General features: G+C 53.5%; 3 protein-coding genes across 6 annotated transcripts in view; 2 read left to right on the top strand and 1 right to left on the bottom strand.

Moving 5' to 3' along the window:
* LOC133360508 (endothelial zinc finger protein induced by tumor necrosis factor alpha-like) overlaps positions 1-7,783 on the top strand; it is a 22,891-nt gene extending 15,108 nt beyond the window's left edge. For 3 of the 4 annotated variants that reach the window (XM_061579280.1, XM_061579283.1, XM_061579284.1), the window contains 2 exons: positions 42-5,819; positions 7,623-7,783. In XM_061579280.1, the coding sequence (XP_061435264.1) occupies positions 42-445 (404 nt within the window). In that variant the 3' untranslated portion in view covers positions 446-5,819; positions 7,623-7,783. Of the gene's footprint in view, positions 1-41; positions 6,286-7,622 lie in introns of those variants that run through there. The other variant, XM_061579282.1, reaches the window with a different exon arrangement.
* On the bottom strand, positions 7,671-23,408 carry LOC133360708 (uncharacterized). The gene is made up of 7 exons (XM_061579493.1): positions 23,049-23,408; positions 21,384-21,721; positions 21,124-21,344; positions 19,251-19,337; positions 17,255-17,323; positions 8,843-9,127; positions 7,671-8,137 (listed from the first exon to the last, which is right to left on the bottom strand). Exons 1-7 carry the CDS (start codon positions 23,406-23,408, stop codon positions 7,671-7,673), a joined length of 1,827 nt encoding a protein of 608 aa, XP_061435477.1.
* LOC133360470 (zinc finger protein 135-like) overlaps positions 8,127-23,710 on the top strand; it is a 31,486-nt gene continuing 15,902 nt past the window's right edge. The window contains exon 1 of the mRNA XM_061579212.1: positions 8,127-9,133. The gene's annotated coding sequence lies outside the window, so the exon portion shown is untranslated. The remainder of the gene's footprint in view (positions 9,134-23,710) is intronic.

Below are 23,710 nucleotides of genomic sequence, written 5' to 3' on the forward strand. Positions count from 1 at the left end.
AACCCCACCCTCACCCCCAACCCCGCGCGGTCACCCTGCAGGCGGCATACAGCGCCACCTCGCCAAGCGCAGCAGCAGCAACAACAACGGCGGCGGCGGCAACACCCCGAAGCGTCAGCGCCAACAGCACCAACAGCACCAACAACACCAACAACAGCAGCAACAGCAGCAGCAGGAGGCGTCGGCGGCAGGCGAGCGTCCCTACGCGTGCGAGCAGTGCGGCCGCAGCTACGCGGAACTCTCCCACCTGCGCGTGCACAGGCGCACGCACACAGGCGAGCGGCCCTACGTTTGCACCGAGTGCGGCCGCGGCTTCTCGCAGTCCTCCCATCTCAAGGTGCACCTGCGGTCGCACACAGGCGAGCGGCCGCACGTCTGCGGCGAGTGTGGCAAGGGCTTCACGCAGCTCTACAACCTCAAGAGGCACCAGAGCACGCACGCGTGACGCTCCGCCGCGCCTCCCCCAGCGCGCTAGACGATGATGTAACATCGGAAGGAAAAGGCGTTCCAGACGGCGGCAGAAAGCAGGGCATCTGAAAGCGCCGCGCGGTGATCATCTTTGTTTGATGGTTTTCCAAAAACAGTTCTCAAGAAGTGCACCCGGGAACCCGGTTGATAGCGCCGCACTGTGTTGCGAATCCGGCGACCTGGATTTGATTCCCGCTCCAGGCCACCAACACGATTGAGGAGTATCTGAAGCAGTCCTGGGCCTCCCCTCCGTCAACTCGGCCTCAAATGGGTAGCTGGTGTGGTGTGTAGACATTGCCACTAGGACGTGGTGCTGGCCACCCCACCCCGCTAGTGTGCCGTGCCAGCCTTCGTAAGTGCTACTTGCTAACAGCACTTGCTCCTGCAGTCTGTTAGAGGCTGTACGGGGGACCTTTGTTGGAGTGTGCCGTGGTGAAGGAGGCTCGTGATGGACCGCCGCTGCCACTACTACTTGGGTAGCTGTTGGGAGGAGGCAATTCGCCCCTCCAGCAGCAGCAACAACAACAACAACAGCAAAGGAGAGGGCGGCAGAGAGGGAAGTGACGCTCACGATAACAAGCGGAGGAGCCGGGCGGCAACAAAAAACTGCAGCAAGTTGGCGCAGTAAGGAGGGGGTGGAAGCACACAGCTGGTGCTGGTGCATCTGCCCATTCATCTCAGTCGGTCAGACCCATGGCACCGGCGAGGTCTGAACAAAAAAATCCATAGCTCTCACATGAGGAAATGTACATATTGTTTAACTGTGAATAGCCCATCCAATAATAGGTACTGCATATTTCTCTTCATACTCTCTTAGATCAACATGTGTATATATAATTACCGACAAAACGTCACGGTGCACGAATTGGAAATGTGTGTTGTGGGTTTTCTCGCCAACGCACAACCGGTTAGTGCTGAACTTTTACACTAATTGGCGTTTTTTGTTTACGTGACAAACGCTTCCTAATTGGCTGTGTCCGGTGGTGGTGGTGGCAGGTCTAACGGAACATTTATATCCACGCGATCTTACCCCAAAAAAAACTTATTATGGATAAGAGGGGAGGGCGGGTTACACAGCTGGTGCATCTGCCCCCCACAAGAAGCCGTTCTCAAGAACTGAGTTTCCAACCCGGATTTCACACACTGCACCAGGGAACCCGGTAGATAGCGCCGCACTTCGTTTCGAACCCGGCGATGGAACATTTGAACCAGTCCTGGGCCTTGGCCCCTAGGTACCTGGTGCGGTGTGCAAAAATCATCGCCACTGGGTGAGACAAAGGCGGTCGGGCATGGTGTTGGCCACCCGACCCCCTTCGTGTGCCGTGCCGGCCTTCGTAGGTTGCTACTCGCTAACAACACTTGCCCTCCAACAGTCTGGGGGGATCTTTTTATTTACTGTGTGAAAGTGTATATATTAAGTAGATAATCAATTATCCGGAGGCTTCGAAGGGGAGAAGGGGGTGCTGGATTTTAAAAGGCCGAATGATCACTAATCATTGTTTAGAATAGCTTATTTTTGCACATGCTTGGATAACGTTATGTTTGTAGGTGTTGTGTATATGTTTAATAAGAATACAAATAGCCAAAAATAAATATCCTACTGTAAAAAGTTTCTGTATTTACTGCACCCAACTTACCACTCCAATCACGAAGACTGTAGTAAGTAGTACTACTCCGCTCTTGTTTCAGCAGCCATGTGTGTTTGACGATCGCCGGACTGATGCGAACACCGAATTGCACAGTGCACTTTTCGACGGATCGCAGTGTATATTTTAATGTCTGGACTCCAGGATGGGTTCTGCAGGATTGGAAGGATGCCCTGGTAGACCCCCCTCTTTAAGAGGGGGGACCGCACAGACTAACTACTACAGGGGCATATCCCTCCTCAGTGTGCTGGGAAAGGTCCTGACAAGGATTATTCAACATCGCCTTGCCAGGCACGCTGAGGAGAGGCTTGCAGAGCCCCAATGTGGTTTCAGGCCAGGGCGGTCCTGCACGGATGCTATATTCTGTCTGCTACAGCAGTGGTATAGAAATTTCCAACAAGACCTACATTTCTGCTTTATTGACCTGTTCAAGGCGAATGATACTATCAGTAGGCCTGGGCTATGGGCTGTTCTTCATCCTTTCAGAGTTACTGACTCTCTGCTCATTATCATTAAGGACCTTCATGATGGTGGGCAGGTCCTGGGTAAAGCTACGTGGCCAGCAATTAGAGCTATTCCCTGTTTACCTTGGGGTGCGACAGGAATGTCCTCAGGCTCCCACATTATTTAACATTATCTTTAACTGTACTGGAGGAATTTCCATCTGGTACAGATACAATGGGAGGCTGATCGATGCCCAGGTGCGGTCGAGGGATGGCTCCCTGTTGGTCAAATATGTTATGTATGCTGATGATCTGGTGATTGCTGCTCACTGAGAGTTGGAGTTGGAGATGCTGCTGCTGAACCTGGAGTATGCCACTAAGAGGTGGGGTGTTACCATCAGCCCAGCAAAACCAAGCACCTGCCTGGGTGTATTGTGCCATCAAACACTCTACCCCCTCAGCTACCCATTGATGATGGAGCAGTTGTGTAGAGAGTGTAGAGTTTCCCATACCTGGGCAGTGTGCTCATGAACAGCTCAGGTTTGACAGCAGAGGTCTCGCTCTGAAACAGCCGAACGGCTACCTGGTCTGTCACTCCACACGAAGCTTCGGGTCTTCTCGGCCACAGTGATTATGCCTTCCCTTCTCTATGCTTGCGAAATTTGGAGACCCCTTTTAATGGAACATCTGTGCCGGTGAGAAACATTCAGGCTGGCCTGCCTACGAACCATCCTGGGTTTAACCAGGCTGGATTGTTTGAGCTGACAAATCCTTGAAAGATCTGGACGCATTCCCATCAATGAGCTCCAGCAGGCAAGGCTGCGTTGGCTGGTTCATGTAGCCCGTAATTCGCAGCCACCGCAAGTAGCTTCTGTTTGGCCCGATAGAGGGGGCTAAACGGACACAACATGGGCTGGAGAAGAAATGGACTGATACGGTATGGGAGGATGAGGAGCTGAGTGGACTTGCCGAAGACTGATACCAACGGTGTCAAGTGCGGCCTTTATGGAGGTTCATGAAGAGCGCAAATGGGCAGTTGGAGGCAGTCGCCCTCTAACAATACAGGGTTGGTGAGCGACGAGTGGAGGAGCGCCTGGCGGACAAAATACAGCAAGTTGGCACAGTAAGGGGTACAGCTGGTGCATCTGCCAGTCATCTCAGTCTTGTTAACCCATGGCACCACCTGGGTCTGTTTGTGACCTGGCCACGAGTCTTTGACATTTAACGTGGCCTCTAAGTGCACCTGGCCTGCCACGGGCACCGTAGTGGCATCAACGTCGCTTCGTGGCGAATGACAGATATTGTTGGTGGTATGTCACTTTGTCTATTTATTTGTGCGTGCGTACACCAAAAGCCATGGTTTCACGAAAGCGGTTGTGATTTGAAATATCCGTTCGTCGAATGTGGGAAATACACGTTGTAAAGGCTTAATTTGTTCCTAGACGATCGCAAGTTGACCTCCTTCACCGTAAAAAAGTTGATGTTAAAAAATGCAATTTGAATGAATGGGCGTAAGATAATTTGAAAGCATTCATATTAATGGTAACGTGGATAAATTATGAATAAATTGCGCATAAAATAACAATTCTTACCTTAGGCTAAGAAGGTGGATAGCTTAAGGCAGTGGTTCTTAACCTTTACTGCAATCTGCACCTCTTTGGTTCTCAAAATATGGTCATGCACCCGTTATCAAAAATCTTTGAAGTAGGCCGTTGTGTGTGGTCGTTCGTTGCGACTTTGCTGCCCGCTGCCTCACGGTGCATGTGTGCCTCAGGGACGTGCGGTCAGGGGGGGCAGAGCCTCGCCTGTCATACTCCAATGAAAATAGCTGTTTGAAAAGTAAAATAACGAATAATCAAATAAAATAAATTTTAAGATTTTTCCACTGATCTGTATTTTAAACGTCACTTTTTTTACGATTCCAATTATTCTTAAAGTCAAAATCGCCAAGGTGAGGCAGCGGCGAGCTCAGCCTCCCCTCTGATTGCGCAACCCCTCAGTAACTGGATGGAGCGCGGGCAATAAGCATGTGCCTGTTACTATCTCTCTGTGTCACCAATGTAATGTTTGTAGACTCCTTCATTTCATGTCCTCGCCTTCCATACTCCAGGTAACTTATTTCACGTATGTGTATAAATATATTTAGGCTCGCTGGTCTCGTCATGAAACTGCAATGAAAAAGCACCAGGGGAGGCAGCTATCACATGTCTCACTGAGGGGGACGTGTCTAACACGCCCCCCTCAGTGAGGCCACGCCCCCTCCGTGAGAACACGCCCCCTCAGTGAAGCCACGCCCCCTCAGTGAGGCCACGCCCCCCTCAGTGTGTGAGTCTGGCTCTGACACTAGCCAGTGCCTCCCCCAGCCATTGACCTCACCGCACGTCACTGGTGTGCCTGTGGCTGGGATTTCGTCTCCGTACGCCGATGGTGGTGACCCCAGCTTGCCGAACCAATTTGCTGCTCTACCAATGGCTCGCTGGTTTGGGGCTGCTTATGCCAGTAATCGTCACCTACTTATGAGCTGCGGCAATGAGTTACTCCCGTTATTTTTTGTTGGGACTGAACCAAGGCAGTTGCCATGGAGTCAACATTGGGGGGGGGACCAAATCCTCCAGGGGGTCTGGGGGTCCCCCCGCCAGAAAAATCTAAATTTGAAAACTCATTTCCTGCCATTTCATACCTAAAATATCAAAAGATTCACTAACACATAGGATGGACTTTTTTTTTACAATCATGTTTAATAGTGTATTGTATTACATTGCTCTGTTTTTTTGTGTTTTACCTTTTCTTGTTTCATTGTATGTAATGGCAGAGATTAGGGATTCTTAAAGAACAGAAATATATGCATTGATTTATATGAAGACAAGTCCAGATAGTGGCCAAGGTTAAGAAAATTGTTGTTTTTATTTACATAGTATAGCAATTTTTTTATTTGGGTTGGAACCCCCAGACACCCTGGAAGATTTGGTCCCCCCCAATGTTGATTCCATGGCTACGGCCTTGATGTAGATGAATATTATAATAGGTTTAAAGCGACAGTTTCCTACTTAAATTTCCGAGGACGCCCAGGATCTTCGGCATAGAAGGGGTCGGGAAGTTATAATTGTTACTGTGTCTGTCTTTATGTCTGATTAACTTACTGTCTGTCTGACTCTGTCTCTGTCTGACTCTTCCTGTTTGTGTGTCTTTAGGCTATGTTTGTCTCCGATCTGGGATCTAAAATCATTTTCATACATAACAAGTTATCAACATTTACGGGCCAGTACGTGTCACACTCACACACACACTCACTGTTGTCGTGTACGCGACTAATATTGGTACACGGAATTACAAACCGCCCGCCCGCCCAAGTACGCACCCACCCACCAGCCGACCTACACACTCACACACATCCACCCGCTCACTCGCCCGCCCACCCACACAATTGTTCGGCCGACTGATGAATTTTAATACAAATGTCAAGGATTGTCACGATTGTATAGCCTGTGTTGTAATACTCATCTTAAGTATAAATCCAGTGTTAAAACGTGTTGTTCACCATAGAACATGACGTAACTACAGGTGACATGACACTGGATTACACAGTAGATGAATATTATAACATGTTTAAAGCTATCCTACTTAAATTCATGTGGACGCCCATGATATTCGGTGTATTATAAACACGATATACTGAAATTCCTTTAATACCGTCATATATTTAGCACCTTTGTTGACATGTCGATGACACCGCGATTTACAGAATTTTTGCCGTGAATCAAAGATCGTGCGTTAATAAATTCTGAGAACCATTAAGAAATGAATTACGATTCCCTCCGTATGTGCAGGGGGAGTCGAAATGATGACATCTTCGTTATTTTAATTTGTATTTTTTCACCCTCCAATATGGCAACCGCATTTAACTTGGCGCCCCAGGCGACCGCCATTAGTTCGCCTGTATGGATGGGTGGACGCCCCTGACTGGTAGCGAGACAAGACCATAAATAAGGCTCTGGTGTCGGCCAATCGGCCTCACAAAGACAATGCATAACATTATTATCAGAGCATGTTAATTTGCATGTTTTGTCCGAAGTTACGTGTGGTCAATGCAGACTTGATGCCTTGCAAAAGGTATCATCTCTTTGGTGTTTGAACATCTTAACAACTCCTGTTTTATTGGCAGAGAGGGTAAAACCTATCCTTAATTTTCATCATTTTTGATACTGGCAAAAAAGGTCACCATACATATCAACGAAGTGGGTTATCATGTGGAAATTAATAGCAGCCAAATATTCCGAACGCGCGATGTCGATTAAAAAATACGGAGATAAAAATCGGAGGACCCGGAGAAAAATCCACGCGACCACGGGGAGAGTTGAGACGCGCAGACTCCAAATATATAGCAGGACGTCAAGAGTTGGCATCGAACCCAAGACCTGCAAACCATCCCCTCTAAAATTAACCAACTGCCTGCTTCTCCTCCCCATCTCCCAATGCGCGCATCACCTCTACGTTTGGTGAAACGCAGACGCGCTCCAAACCGTAATGGAGGTTAGTTTGGGTGAGATCACGTGAATGCAAATGTGTCGCTCAACCAACCACCATCACTCGACACAGCTAATCAGCAAGGGTTTGTCACGTCAACAAAACGTGACAATTAGTTGACTAGTCCAGCATTTAAACCGGTTGCATGTTGGAGAGGAAACCCACAACATCTACAATGGTAAACTAGTCACGAATTGGCACGTTTATTTGTCGTGAAAGCCCACGCTCCAAATGTCCGTATTCAGCCGGCTGGCGTTGGCGGCCGGAGCGAGCGTTTCGTGACCAGTAGGGCTGAACAACGCAGCAACGGCCCACTGCGGGTACGACTGCCGAAAGTGAAGGGAGCGGATCGCCCATCCAAACGTCGATTTGGCGGCCGCCAACTCGCTATCTCTCTAGGGCCAATGAAAAAAAACAAAATCACTCCCACTTTGTCCATCCCCCCTCCGCCTGCACTCTTCCCTCCCCCGTTCTGCCCCCCCCCCCCCGCTCATCTCTACTTCCCCCACTCGCTCCCCCCTACTCCTCCCTGCTCCCCCAGCTCCTCCCAGCTCCCCCGGCTCCTCCCTCCCCACCCCCTGCCCCCACGCTAGCTGAGATCGCCGCAGTGCGTGCACTCCTGGTTGCGCCGGAGGAGCCCGGGCAGCTCAAACGTCCTCCCACACCGGCGGCATGAGCGGTTGCACTGGCAGGCTCGCTCCTCCGCTCCTCCGGCGTCTCTGGCGTCGTCGTTGTCATCGTCCTCGTCACGGTGACGACGGGGCTCGAGAGGGTGCGGCCGCTCTCCCGCGCCCTGCCCCCGCTGGTGGTGCTGCCCGAGCCCCGGCACGGAGACCCCACCGCACAGCAGGCAGTGCCACTCCCCCGCGGAGCCGCCGACGGCCGCGGCCGCGACACCGCACCGGGCGCAGCGGCGATGGTGCCGTCGCGTCGCGGCTGAGGGACGACGCCGGATCGGCGCGTGGCTCCGAGAGTCGAACCGAGGCCTCCCCGGGTCACCGGCCGGTGCCGGCTGCTGCCCACACGCGGGGCACGGGAAGGCGGCGATCGCAGACCCTGCCGCAAACAGCCGAGTTCCCCCGGGGGTAGGGGGAAGAGGAGTTGGAGGGTTTAACCGTGTCAGCACGAGCGGTTCCAGCATGTGTATCTGTCCGAGCTAAACTATGAAATATTTTTTTATGTTTTATTTTACCAGATCTAAAGAAGCGACCTGGCCATCACAAAATGATAGCTCAAGGAAGTGGGCTTATCATCGTCGTCACATGGAGATGTATAACACTCTCAACGTGGGTTTCTACACTCAAGAGACTCAGCATAGAGAACCACAGACACCCATAGAGAATGAACATCACGCGTTTAGAGTATTTCGCTGCTGCTATAAACGATCATGATCATAAGCCCACTTCGTTGAGCTATCATCTTTGCGATGGCCAGGGTCGCTTCTGACAAAAGAGCGAACACAGCTCAGTGTGGCCTTACATCTTATGACCTTTGAGCTACACCCATTTCAAACCTGATGACGATTGCTTGTGTTGCGATCGAAACGTCGTGATCTATTATTTCTCTACCTACGTGACTTTACCGAAAGAACCAAAGAGTATGGATTCCTGCAGTCCCATAAAGCTTAAAATCAAGATTAAAATAAAACAAAATTGTGTTTTTTAAGTCTCAATTCAGATCGAGTGCGATCGGGCGGCGGTCGCCACGAAAACGACGTCGCAGTTCATCCATCGCTCGGCCGCGCCGGGGTCAGATCCTCACCGTCGCTGCTCGGATCCTGCAGCTCCACCTTGGCCTCGACGCCTGGGGCCGTCGCAGCCACCGCCACGTCTCTCCGCGTGGCCACAGTCACCGCCCCCGGCCTAGCGCTGAGTCCAGCAGACTGGAGGTCCCTTCCATAGGCCTGGAGGTCTTCTCTGTCACCCAGGAGGTTGTCTCCTTCCGCGTGGACGACGTCCACCCAGGGGGTGCGCAGCTCTCGACCATCCGCCTCTTCTCCGTCGCGCGGAAGGCCCCCTTCTTCCGCCCGAAAATCCTCGGCCACGTCTGAGGGTGAGACGCGCCGGGAAGGGGTGGTGGAGGGGGGGGGTGGCGTTAAAGTGCCGGCGCGCGGCACCCTGGCAGCTGCGTGCTCCGTCGTCGTCACCTTCCGCGATCACAGTCATCGATTACAGCTGATCATCGATAATTATCCGGCACAGATATAACGGCGGCCACCGTTCACCGCTAAGTGGCGGCGACGTCGCCACGGTGCTTGTGCCATACTCTTTGGTTCTTTCGGTAAAGTCACGTGGGTAGAAAATAAAATAAATCACGATGTTTCGATTGCAACACAAGCAATCATCAGGTGCAATCGAAACGTCGTGATTTATTTTATTTTCTACCTACGTGACTTTACTGAAACAACCAAAGAGTATGGATTCCTGCAGCCATGAAAGCTTCAAATCTAGGGGTTTGTGCCAGTCGCGGTGCACTTTTTAGGCTATCGCGTGAATTGTTGGAAGGCTCCCCACTGCCGGCAGGAGGTCACGGGACAGACCCAGGTGGTGTCATGGGTTGACTGACTGAAACGTCTAGCAGACGCTCCACCTGTGCTCCCCACCGTGCCAACTTGCTGCGTTTTATACACACATATATTACACACAGTCATATACATATACGCAGACATGATGTAGGGATGTTGGAGAGAGGGCCGTTATGCATGGCAGCCTATGGGAAAGAAACACAGTGGGCGGGGCTACGTGTGTGCACAGGGAGATGCCCTCTGCGACGTCCGAGCCAGACACCCTGGGGGGGGGCTGGTTCGGCGTTACGATCCCCCGGGGCCCCACCCCTCAAGGAGGGTTGGGTATAAAAAGGGGTCGTTATATGGGCTTAGAGTTATGTTATAGTTAAGCTAAGAAGTCGGAAGACGTCGTAGCTAGAGCCCTGGACTCCCCCTGATCGCCGCCCTTATCAGGGCCCCACGGGATCAGGCTCGAGCCAGTGGCGTGGTCCCGTGAACCAGAGCCAGTGCTCTGGGACTCCGGGTACCGAGCCCGATTACCAGTGTCGGGCCAGACAGCCTCCCCTAGCTCTTAGTGGAGGACTCAGGGGATAGGCTATGGATAGCTAGGGGTATTCCCTGAGTTATACGGGTGAGGGGGCCGCTACCCCCTCTAGTGCTGTCCTGTACTGGCAACTTGTTAAATAAATATACGTGTGCCTCAACTCCGTTGTCAAGCGTCCTCGACGGGTACTTCATCTGGCGTCAGAAGTGGTAAAAATGGAAACGCGCCATACAGCTCGGACCAGGGTACCACGAGAGGAGGACGCCGCGGAAATCGCCGAGCCCGAGACAGAGCAACAAGATGGGGTGCAGCCGGAGCCTGGCGCCTTCTCACCGGGACGTCAGCATGGAGAGGGGCCGCAGCCAGATGCACTACGACTGGCTCACGAACGGCTGGCGGAGCTACTTTATGCCGCTGCCGCCACACTGGAAGGCATTACGCGGTTGGGGGCTGGTGGTCCACCGCAGGGCGAGGAGAACCGGCGGCCGGAGCACTTTCCCGCCATTTCAGCGACTTCACAATTTGAATTTCCCGCCATGGACGCCGCGGCTGTTCGGGGCGTGGCCAGCTTAGACATCGGCTCCGACATCGCCGTCGCCGGGGCTGCAGCGTCATCGCAGCCGAAGGATGCGTCATCGCTGCCGCGACAGGCGATGCCATCGGCCAGTCGCGCCGAGGCACCGCCAAAGGGAGGTGAAAGCAACCTGCGGGAGTCCACATCGACCGCTGCGCTTCACCAAAGACTGCCCCCGCTGAAAGAATTCATCGGTGCGGAGGGTGACTGGGGCGGCTTCCGGCGACGCTTCCTCGCCCATCAGGAGATGGCGCGGTGGTCCGACGAGGAGGCCCTTTGCGCGCTGCCGGCGCTCCTCGATGGGGACGCGCTCGCCGCACTCACGTCGGCGCCAAAAGAGAAGCGGGCTACACTACCAATGGCGCTACAGCTGCTGGCCGGGGTCTATGGACCTTCAGCCGAATGCCGTCAGCAGTTCTACGATCGCAGGCGGGGTGAAAAAGAGTCGCCTCTGGCTTTCCGGACAAGTCTTCTGGCGCTGGCAAAAACAGCCTTTCCCCGCATGGACGACGACGGCGTGGACGCAATGGTCGCGGAGAAGATCCTCCTCTTGGCGGACGACCTCGACATCGTCGTCATCGCACAAGGGGATGCAGAAATGACCTCCCTCCAGGCTGCGCGACTCCTCCACGCCAACCTTCTGCAGCAGCGGCGAAAGGCAAACAGGGCATCGGCTGGGCGTGCGGTGGCTGCAGCCACCCTTCCGTCAGAAGAACTTTATGCCGTCGACCATCGACGGCAACAGACGACGGGGGCGCGGCCGGGTCGGGACGGGTCGAGGCGTTTCGACCGTCCATCGTCTCCATCGGCGCTCCCGCGGTGCTTCAACTGCGGCATCCGGGGCCATGTCGCCTCGGGGTGCCGTTCTCCTCGACAGCGGGGGACGACGCCTCGACAGGACGCCGGCCCTCCTCTTCCTCCTCCCAAGCTCCAGCACCATGATCCGGCGAGTCGCGGCACCTCACATGTTTGGCCAACGCACCCACCTGTCGCACACTCTCGCACCGTAACGAACGGGGGGCCGGTGGGGCGCTGCGATGGACCGGCGCGGATCACTGCGGGGACTCAAATCGAGCCCGAGCGGTGGTCCGTGTTGGCCCATCGCGTGGTGGCCGCGGCGTCGGGATCGTCGGCCGTGGTCGGTTACATCGATGGGGTGGAGGTACGCATCATAGTCGATACAGGGGCATCGGCGACAATTATTTCGGAACTAATTTACAATATTCTACCGGTGCAGAGCCGTCCTTTGCTACCGGTTAATGTCCCTTTCTATGCCGCTAACGGGGGCTCTCTCGGCATCGTGGGACAGATTCGAGCGCAAATTTCTATCGGGGACATCAAATTGTCGGGGCCGATTTTTGTCTCCTCCTCACTGGCAGTTCCGTGCCTGCTGGGGACGGACTTCTTGGGCAGGATGCCAATTCGTATTTTGATCGACCAAGGATGCATTGAGCTTCCGTCGGGGCGACGTATGGCGTTCCTGCCTTCCCCTGTAGCGACTCGGACGGCGTTCGCGACGGTACCGGCGTTCGTCGTAAAAACAGTGCGTGTGCCGCCGGGGGCACAAATGCTGGTACCTCTTAAACTTCGTAGGCCCTTCGCTAAGGGTGTTGGGGATCAGGGTGTTGTGCTGGGGCCGTCTAGGGCCGGGGTTAATGGGCCTCATTTAATTCCGGCCCAGACCATCGTAAGGGGGGACGAGGACCCCTTCATCGCGGTCCTCAATGTCGGGTCGCAGACAGTAGTGGTTCCCCAAGGGACTGTGCTCGCTCACGCGACGCCGGTGCCCTGCGAGGAACCTGCCGTGAACCACATTGACACTGCTGCTCGGACGCACCCGCATTCGGACGGCGATGAAGGGTGGCTCGACGCGCTTTGTGCGGGATCGACGAACCTGTCCAATTTAGAGCGCCAACGGCTTAGATCACTGCTAAAGGAATTTTCCGACGTTTTCAGTCGGAATAAATACGATTTGGGTTGTACTCACCTGCTGCGTCACCATATTGACACGGGTGACAGCGCGCCTATTCGCCAAAATCCTTTTCGGTTGAGTCCCGCCGAAAAGGACCATGTCAAATCGGCTGTCGATGACATGTTAGCCGCCGACATTATCTCTCCCTCTACCAGCCCTTGGGGAGCACCGATTGTCCTGGTTAAAAAACAGGATGGCTCGTTGCGGTTTTGCGTAGATTTCCGTCGCCTTAATAAGGTTTCGGTTGCCGACGCATACCCGCTCCCACGGATGGACGAATCGCTGGACGCCTTGGCGGGAGCGCGATTCTTCTCCACACTAGATTTACTTTCGGGATTCTGGCAGCTTCCTCTGGACGATGATTCGAAGCCTAAAACCGCTTTCCGTACACCGCACGGCCTGTTCCAATTCAACCGGTTGCCGATGGGCTTACACTCAGCGCCGGCAACCTTCCAGCGGTTGATGGAATTGGTTTTGGCTGGATTGCAATGGGAATCGTGCCTGATTTATTTGGATGACGTAATTGTTTTTGGAAGAACCTTTGACGAACATCTCCAGAGGCTGCGGGCGGTTTTCCAAAGGATGCGGGCTGCTAATTTGAAATTTAAGCCCCAAAAATGCTATTTGTTTCGCGAGTCAGTGCGTTATTTGGGGCACATCGTGGGGCGCTCGGGTATTGCTACCGATCCCGCCAAAACGCAGTGTGTCAGCTCCTGGCCAATTCCGACCTCGGTGGGGGAGGTGAGGAGTTTTATTGGCTTCGCTTCATATTACCGACGGTTCGTCGCTAATTTTGCTACAATTGCCAAACCCCTACATGCTTTGACATCAAAAGGGGTTCGGTTCCACTGGGGTCGGGATGAGGAAGTAGCTTTCTGCTCCCTTCGGGATGCATTGGTGAAGGCTCCTCCTTTGACTTACCCCGATTTTTCGAGGCCGTTTTTGCTCGACACCGACGCGAGCAACACAGGTATCGGAGGCGTGCTTTCCCAGGTGGTTGATGGCGTGGAACGGGTGGTTGCGTACGGCAGTCGGGTGTTGTCTCCAGCGGAGCAAAAATATTGTGTCACCCGTAGAGAACTGTTGGCAATTGTTTTCTTCATCCAACAGTACCGCCCATATCTGTACGGTCAGCATTTCACTGTCCGTACGGATCATGCAGCACTGCAGTACGCCCTGAAGGTTCAACAGCCATCGGGACAATTGTCCCGATGGCTGGAGGTCCTCCAGGATTTCGATTTTGACACCACCTATCGTAAGGGCATTCGCCACACAAATGCGGACGCTCTGTCGCGCATGCCAACCACCTCCGAATGCGCATGCCTCCTGGGGTCGGGGCGTTGCAAGCCAGCTGGGGACATGACGGTTCCAGTCCTGGCGGCCGCCGCCGATGTTGACACATCGCTCCCCGATGAGATCGGGAAACAGGGAAGGGATTCCCTGCTTGGGTTGCCTGTGATTGAGTGGGGACGCCTCCAGATGGAGGACGCCTCCCTCCTCGCGCTGCGTCGTCGCGCCAGGGAGAGGGGGTGTGGGACGGGTGATGCCGACAATTGGGAAATACACGCGGGCTTGCTCATGCATTGGGACGGTAAATCCCACCGTCACCGGCTGGTAGTTCCTGCGGGGTTACGGGGTAAGGTGGTGTGGGCTGCTCATGAGCGCCTCCTCCACCTGGGTACCCAAAAGACCCTCGCCTCGCTCCAGCTGGATTTTTTTTGGCCGGGCATGACACGGGATGTCACGGATCTGCTGGCAGCATGCCCCCGGTGTGCGCAACGCAAACCACCAGCTCGGGAGTCGAACCCGCCGTTGCAGTCCATCACAGTCTCCAGGGTGAACGAACTCGTAGCGTTGGATATCCTGGGGCCGTTTCCCGCCACCCCTAGGGGCAATAGATATTTGCTAACAGGGGTCGAATACTTCACACGCTGGCCTATGGCCTGGCCCCTGGCAAATCAGTCGGCAGCAGCCATCGTGGACGCCTTTGTCCAAGGCTACGTCATGGACAAAGGTGCTCCGGAGCGGCTGCTGACCGACCAGGGTAAAAATTTTTCTGGGAACCTCCTCAAACAAGTCTGCGATCTCCTAGGTACAAAGAAGATTCGTACCTCTCCCTATCACCCACAAACTGACGGGATGGTCGAGCGTCTGCATCGTACCATCACGTCTATGTTGTCGCACCTGGTTTCGGAGTCACAGACCAATTGGGACTTGCAAATTCAAGGGGTCCTGGCAGCATATCGATTGGCCCCCCATGCTGCCACGGGATTTTCACCCTTCTTTCTCATGTATGGTCGCGAACATGACCCACCTGTTCGGGCACAGCTGCAGATCCCCGCGCCTCTAGGTAAAATAAAATTGGACGAGCACGTTAAATTTAACCTTCAAAAGCTAACTGAGGCGCGGGATGCTGCCATGCTCAATTCCCGCATGCGCCAAAAGGCGAATGAGCGCCTCAGACTCGCGCGCGCGCACGTGCTGCAGTGGAAGCCAGGGGACAGGGCATGGCTGCACTGTCCCCAGGTACCGCTTGCGACCTCCTCGAAACTGGTACGGCCATGGCGGGGCCCCGTCGAGGTGGTCGAGGTTTTGCGACCGCAGTGCGTTCGTATCAAGTGGGGGAGGCGCCGGTGGTTCGTTCACCCCTCTAGACTAAAACCCTTCGTTGCGGTGCGGGACTCTGCTCCACACGCGCAGGGCCAAGCATGTGAGGGGTCGACCGACCCGGAGGGTCCGCCTCTGTTGATCTCACCTGACGTCTTGCCGGTTGCCCCGCCCCCAGGTTCTCCCGGAATGACGGGCTCGCGCACATCCCTCACGGGGGATGCCGAGGGTCCCGCCACTCCAATTGCGGACTCGCCTCGGATGGGACAGCGGCCACCGAATGGTCCGCCATCTGAGGTTGGCCCTTGTGACGGGCCTGCGGCAAGGACGCGCGCTAAAATGCGCAGACTCTTATAAAAACACTGGAACGCGAACAAGAAGTGAAAACGAAACGAAAATAAGAAGAAAATTTTTTTTATTTTTTTTGCGTTTTCTGGTACACTTTCGTGTGCTATTGTTACTGGACGCTGCGTTCGTGTGGCGCTCTTGGCGCGTTGTTGTATTATGGCTGTGTGTGTGTGTGCGTCTTGTGTGCGTGTTGTGTGTGCGCTGAGGGTTCCGGGAAATGTACATATCTTGCCTCTACGGATTTCGTATTTATTCGGGGGGGGGGGGCGCGTCGGTTTGTTCTCCCTTTAGGGGCATTGTTAGTGTTGTTGTTCAATTCTCGTTCTGTTAAATGAAAAAATGGGGCACACACGGGGGGAGTCAAGGGGTAAAGATTCATTTGTTGAAATTGTTGCAGCCGGGACGGCTGCGAGCTATGCGGGGGGGAGTGATGTAGGGATGTTGGAGAGAGGGCCGTTATGCATGGCAGCCTATGGGAAAGAAACACAGTGGGCGGGGCTACGTGTGTGCACAGGGAGATGCCCTCTGCGACGTCCGAGCCAGACACCCTGGGGGGGGGCTGGTTCGGCGTTACGATCCCCCGGGGCCCCACCCCTCAAGGAGGGTTGGGTATAAAAAGGGGTCGTTATATGGGCTTAGAGTTATGTTATAGTTAAGCTAAGAAGTCGGAAGACGTCGTAGCTAGAGCCCTGGACTCCCCCTGATCGCCGCCCTTATCAGGGCCCCACGGGATCAGGCTCGAGCCAGTGGCGTGGTCCCGTGAACCAGAGCCAGTGCTCTGGGACTCCGGGTACCGAGCCCGATTACCAGTGTCGGGCCAGACAGCCTCCCCTAGCTCTTAGTGGAGGACTCAGGGGATAGGCTATGGATAGCTAGGGGTATTCCCTGAGTTATACGGGTGAGGGGGCCGCTACCCCCTCTAGTGCTGTCCTGTACTGGCAACTTGTTAAATAAATATACGTGTGCCTCAACTCCGTTGTCAAGCGTCCTCGACGGGTACTTCAATAGTATCGATTATCCAGTGCACAATTATCCGCCTGCTTCCAACATATCCGGCGGTCCCGGGCTGTAACCAGTCCAGCCATTGGCACCACCGCGTGTGTGCATGTGACAAAAAAGTTGCTATGCGCTTGATTCAAATATTGTAAATACGGTACATTATACACAACCGTACGTACAACTTAAACAGTGAAAGTACTGCACGTATATACACATTTTGCGTGACTTTTCACCATGCGGCGAAAAGTGCGCCGTGCAATTCGGTGTCCGCATCAGTCCGGCGATCGTCAAACACGCAAGAGCGGAGAAGTACTACTTGCTAGATCACCCCGTGATGCAGACTCTTCGTGATTGGAGTGGTAGGTAGGGTGCAGTAAATGAAGCAACTTTTAACAGTAGGATGTTTACTTGTGTCTATTTGTACGTTTATTTACGACAAATTTGACATTGCAAACAAATTAAAAACACTAAAAAAACACACACAACGTCTACTAACATAACGTTGTACAAGAATGTGCAAAATTAAACTGTTATAAATAATGATTGGTGATTATCCTCCGGATAATCGACGATCGACTGTATCCCCAGGGTCTCCCACTGGTCCACCTCGGTAAGCGTTTTACCTCGCGGCTTCTCTTCCCGTTTGGGGGGCAGCCGCTGCGCAGAAGCAGAAAGCATCCAGGGATGCAGGTCTGGGGAGAGGAGAGACGAAATCCAACATAACAACGACGATGATAAGCTCACTTGTTTATGCACGCTAACAAATCCGTTCTTGTGTGGTGCAATGCACTTAAATTATTGGTTAACTGCGCAATGTATGAAATTCGTGCGTAAATGCGAGCGTTTGTTGGGCCGCACAAGTTTGACGAGATGAACAAAGTCCTTGCTTAACGCGTGGCTGTGCTGACACTTGAACGTGTTTTTCGCTATAAAGAGATTCTTCCATTAGGGAACACTTTTATCGGAACGCAGAACACTTATAACACGGCACACACACCGTTATACCGTGGTACACACACAGTCACAACGCGGTACACCGTCACAATGTGGTACACCGTTACAACGCGGTACACACACCGCTACAACGCAGTACACGCACCGTCACAACGCGGTACACGCACCGCTACAACGCGGTACATGCACCGCTACAACACGGTACACACACCGCCACAACGCGGTACACACACCGTGACAACGCGGTACACACACCGTGACAACGCGGTACACACACCGTTATACCGCGGCGGCTGAGCGGCACAGCGATATAGTAACGCGGCGACGTACCCTCAGTAATTTCTCCCGCTGTCCCACTGCGCGGTGTGCGTAAAACACCATATCTCGCCAAACTCTACCGTCAAATTATTTACGTGGAAACTGGGCTGATCGCTCCACGCCTTTCTTGTTCGCTCAACGCATCACTTTCCAGGAACTTATCTCCTCCCGCGTTCAACGGGGACTGCCTGCGCACTGCGTTAGTCAGGCAGCGGGGCACACCGGCTCCCGCGAAATCAACGTTGCGAGTGTCGTCGTCGTCGTCATCGTCACCGCTGCCCCGCTGTTGTGAACCGCGCGCACCCGTCGTGTGGCTCTCCTCGCTCGTAATGTCGAGCGGCGGCTCCGAGCAGCTCGCCCTCGTCCACTGCTTGAAGCTCGCTGCGGACACTTCAACACGAATCTCTGCAACCGCTGGACCATGCCTGCCTGTATGCCTGAGCCGTCTACCTGCCTGAGTGGTCTTCCTGCCTGCCTGAGCTACTCGTGAGCTGCTGCTCCTTGGGCCTGCCTGGGCCGCTGCACCCTAACCGTGCATGAGCCGCTGCTCCCCAAATATACTGGCGTCGGGCTCGGGATCGAACCCACGACCTCCTGCACACCTGGCGAGGGTGATGTCACCTCGGCACCTCGGCACCTCGGCACATCCATTCACATATCCCACCAGGAACTGCACTCAACCGTGTTAGATCTACACATCGGAGGTGGGGTCTGGTGCGGCTACCGTCTCTATAAAGTGTGGGGTTGAGGAAACGCCTGATTGTGACTGCGGTGAAGTGCAATCCATCGCCCGCATCGCACAGATCAACGTTCGTCTTCAGGGACGTGCAAAATGGAATCCATCCGCTGACCCCGGATGCCATCAAACCGCTTGAAAAAAGTCTAAATGCAGTTATAGATAACTGATCTGTTGTGTTTCAAGCGCTGTATGAACAACAATTAGCAGGAGGATTGAACAATAGAAAAATAAGTAATATTTAAAAAATACTTTTTAAAAACACGCTTACATGAAATGTACCGTACGAGTAATGGCAGAACTCCACGACTCCAGGAAGTGGCCCCGAGGCTTGCCATAACGTAAGGGGCCGTGATGATTTACAGCCAACGTGAGTTGAGCGTGGACAATTAGACCCCAGGCGAAACATAACATTTAAAAAAGAATGTTTAAAATATATATATACTTTTTTTATGATAGAATATAGTTTTGTCATCAGAATGACATAAGTATACCAAGTTTGCAGTCGATACCACATTGGGAAGTGGGTAAAAATTTAGTTACAAGATTTGCGGATACGACAATGACAACAACAGACAGAGCGAGTTCAATAAAAGCGCGTAATAAAATACCTCCGCTCGCCTCCATCTTCACCGCCATCGTCTCCCACCTGGGATCGGCCTCCAAGATTTCATGCGTCGGAGCCTCCCCCACCTCCTCTGCAACAAAAGCCGGATGCACGGCATCAACTGAGTGGTCTCTCTCTCTCCGCACTGATGATTCTGACTAAGGGGCCGTCCATAAATGACGTCACGCGATTTTGGAGGATTTTTTACCCCCCCCCTCGTCACACGGCGTCACAAAAAGTCAAACCACCCCTGAAATATGACGTCACAAAGCTCCCCCCCCCCAAAAAAAAAACATGCTTCAAATCGCTTTAAACTATTGTCATTGTAGTGCGTACTCTGATGTTGTAGGAGAAAACATGTATTAAAAAGTATATTTAATTAAATAGAACATGTTGTCTATATTTATTTAAAGTTGCGCATTTTGATGTGACGTCACATTTCTCACCCCCCCCCCTCCCTCGTCACACATTGTCACAAATGTCTGACCCCCTCCCCCCCCCCCAGATGCTTGACGTCATTTATGGACGGCCGCTAATTGCGGAGATGATTCTGCGTGAGCGAGAGCCAAGTGACTGATTGTGGGGATGATTCTGCGTGCGTGTGATCCAAGCGACTGATTGTGGTGATGAATCTGCGTGCGTGTGAACCAAGCGGCTGATTGCGGTGATGATTCTGCGTGCGTGTGAGCCAAGTGACTGATTGCGGTGATGATTCTGCGTGCGTGTGAGCCAACTGACTGATTGTGATGATTCTGCGTGCGTGTGAGCCAAGTGACTGATTGTGGTGATGAATCTGCGTGCGTGTGAACCAAGCGGCTGATTGCGGTGATGATTCTGCGTCAGTGTGAGCCAACTGACTGATTGTGGTGATGATTCTGCGTGCGTGTGAGCCAAGCGACTGATTGCAGCGATGATTCTGCGTGTGTGTGATCCAAGCGACTGATTGTGGTGATGATTCTGCTTGCGTGTGATCCAAGTGACTGATTGCGGTGAGCAGTAGTGTTGGTCGCTGTGAGCATGACTGCGCTATGAACCCGGCGACCCGAGCTCGATTCCCGCTCATGGCCAACACCGGCGATAGCGATTATCTGAACCATTCCTGGGCCTCCCCTAGGTCGACTCTGCCTCAAATGAGTACCCAGTGCGGTGTGTAAACATCGACAACTGGGAGACAAAGGCGGTCTGGCATGGTATTGGTCACTTACCGCCCTTGTGTGCCACAGTGCCAACCTTCATAGGTGCTCGCTAACAGCACTTGCCCCTACAGATCATCTTCTGTGTTGGGTATTTCACAAGATATGTTTGTTTACGAGTTTTTTTGAACTCCATTCAGCTCTGCAGGCTTCATTGGGGTTGAATTCACATTGTTTACGGTTAAGCGCTTGGGTCCAAAAGGGCTTGCGGCGTGACTTCGAGTGATGACGAGGAAAGTTCCTGAGGTCCGGAGTTGCCTACATCTGACTGTCTGCGCTACTCACCACCCCTCGCCCTGCGCTAGTCCATACGCAAGACTTTTCTATTCTCCGGAAACGGGAAAACCACATTTACAAAACTACATTTTTTTGTTTGTCATGTACAGCGATTGATGACCAGGCTTATGCAACTTTTAAATCATCATCTAGATTGACAAACTCACTTCTTTACAGAACTGTTTTGTGTTTGGTTTGTTGTCCTTCCCCCCGCACCTCCGCTCAGGTAGGGTTGGCTACGTATGGTGCAAAAAAAGTTCAACATACATATACTATACACTACACTACTATACACTATACTACTCACGACTATGCACTACACTACTATACACTACACTCGTCACTACTATACACTACACTAGTCACTACTACACACTACTATATGTATGCAATCGAGCATTAACTCACCGTGCTTCGTGTGCCACTCCACGTCGCAGCCGCCCCCGGGGCTCACAGCGCCGCCATCCGGGGCGCACCGATGGCCGTACAGCGCCCCCAGGCGCTCCGCGGAGAGTAGCAGCTCGCGGCTGAGGCCGCCAAAGAGCGCGAGGAGCGCCTCCACGAGGCCTCCCAGCAGCGTCGCCCCTGCGGCGTCTCCTCCCGCTCCTCCTTCCACTCCTCCTTCCACTCTTTCTCATCCCGCTCCTCCTCCCGCGATTCCTGCTCGCCCTCGTTCCGCTCCTCCTTCCACTCCTCCTCCTGCTCCGTCTTCATCGTCGGGCTGTCGCAGGGCCTTCACGGCGCGCCTCAGCGCCGCGTAGAACCCGAAGGGCAGGCGGTGGCGAGCGGCGGCCAGCAGCTCCGCTCGCACGCTCCCGTCGTCCACGCAGGCACGCAGGAGGCCGTAGTCGCGGATGCCCAGCTCCGAGTCGAGGGCGCGGGCTACCTCGGCGCTCACGCCCTGCGTCTCCAGCCACGCCGGGAAGCCGCTGCCGTCGCCGGTCGCCTCCAGCGGCAGCGGCACCTCCTCTTCCTCGCAACAAGACAGCATCTCCTCTTCTTGGGGCTGCGATGGAGATGGCATTCTCTAAATATTTTACGTCCGGTTTTTTTTTTGGTGATACAGAGACTCCCTCTACTTAGGGACATTCGAATTACGAACTTTCAGAAGAATGAACAATCCGGTGTCATGTGTCCAGTTGCCTGTTCGGACCGAGAGTCGTAAGTTCAACCGCCGCGTATTAGATGGCGGTGGTGGCATCTACATCTGCAGAACGTGAAGAACCAGTGGCATCTACATCTACAAAACATGAAGAACCAGTGGCATCTACATCTACAGAACATGAAGAACCAGTGGCATCTTACATCTACAGAACGTGAAGAACCAGTGGCATCAACAACTACAGGATATTATACAACTTTTAAAGCCATTCCCCGTACATAGTGTACATGCTGTACAATGTTTGAAATCGACAGGAGTAAAGTTGGACTCACAAACAAATCAACTCACGAACAGACCTTTGGAACCTGACTCGTTCGTAATTAGACGAATCCACAGCTCTCAGAGCTCTGGCTCAGTTATCTACACGCTGAAGACTGAAGATCGGGCTGGAGAATAGGACCCTGGACCCCAAGCTCCGCTGTCCTTCTAAGGGCCGGAGCTCAGTGAGGCCAGTGGTCAGGACCCACGAACCAGGAGGTCGGGTCAGATAGCCTCCCCTAGGTCCCAGCCGGAGGACTATAGGGAACGGGTTACCCAGTGATAGGTCCCGTATAGTCCGGGGGCCATACCTCCCCAGGTATCGGCTAAAGGGACCGATACACCCTTTGTGTTAGGGACCGTGTAGTAGAGACAATAAAATATCGTGTTGCCTCATAAGAAGTGTATTCGTCAATATATACAACACTACACAAGTATCAGAGCACCTATCGCTCGGCTAGCGCAGTTATATCTTTGGGACCCTTTTGCCAGTATCATCATGACAAAAATAAGAATAGCTTTTACTCTTTCATCCAATGATAGAGAGGGTGTTCAGATGTTCAGACACCAAATTGACACACCTATTGCGAGGCATTAAGTCTGCATTCACCACGTAACTCGTGGCAAAACACGCTCCTATAATAATAATGCACGCATTGTCTTTGAAACTGATGGGCCTACACCAGAGACAGCAGCCTTCTTTATGGCCTTGTCTCACCACCGGTGTCAGACCAGAGACCGCCAAAAGGCGAACAGCACAAAGGAAATGTAACTATCAGAGCATTCACAGCTCAGGGGTTGAGCAGTGCGCATTAACCACACGAACTTGCAGCAAAAACCACGCGAAACATCGGTCCTCCGACCCTTTTTTTAACTTCCTACGACATCCCTCCCGCCCTCCCTTCCCTCTCACCTCTTCCTTGAGGTCCGACGAGACGGGCGTCACGAACGCGGTCTCCGGAAGGCCATGACCACTGCCGCCGCCTTGCCCGCCCCGCGAGATCACCATCTTGGCGTGGCTGTCGCTGCCCACATGCCTCCTGACGTCCGTCTCGCCCTGGTGGGCGCAGGAAAGCACCTTGGCGCAGACGCCGCAGCGGTAGAGGCACGGCTCGCCCCTCACGGCGCTGATGAACGGGTAGCGGCTCGTCCAATCGGCGTTGAACTTGGTGCGGTAGCGGTGGGCACCTGTGAACTTCGTCTTCTTCGCCGGAGGTTGCCCGGCGGCGGAAACGGCGGCGGCGGCAACGGCGGAGGAGCCGGCGTTGGACATCGCAAGCCGGTGGTGGCGGTGGCAGTGGCTGCCGAAATTCAAACGCGATGAATCAGACGGGCGAGTGGCGCACCATGACACCGAAGAAAAAAAAAACAGTCCGGCACGTTTCTTAACCCTTTCCCGTTCCCATGACAGACATCAAACGCAAACATGCCGTGCAGCCTACATCATCAGCTTTAGTTCCGATTCCGTTCCCATGACGTACGTCAAACGCAAACATGCCGTGCAGCCTACGTCATCAGCTTTAATTCCGATTCAGTTCCAATGACAGACATCAAACGCAAACATGCCGTGCAGCG

The sequence above is a fragment of the Lethenteron reissneri genome, chromosome 69, assembly GCF_015708825.2.
Source record: "Lethenteron reissneri isolate LAM-NWPU_2019-01 chromosome 69, ASM1570882v1, whole genome shotgun sequence".
Classification (NCBI taxonomy): Eukaryota; Metazoa; Chordata; class Hyperoartia; order Petromyzontiformes; family Petromyzontidae; genus Lethenteron; species Lethenteron reissneri.

Coding starts and splice junctions, on each gene's coding strand:
- LOC133360708 (XM_061579493.1), bottom strand. CDS start 23,408: ATGTCCAACGCCGGCTCCTCCGCCGTTGCCGCCGCCGCCGTTTCCGCC. Junction 19,338..21,123: donor GGAGTGGCACACGAAGCACG/GTGAGTTAATGC, acceptor CTTTTGTTGCAG/AGGAGGTGGGGGAGGCTCCG. Junction 9,128..17,254: donor ACGGGAAGAGAAGCCGCGAG/GTAAAACGCTTA, acceptor TCTCACCCTCAG/ACGTGGCCGAGGATTTTCGG.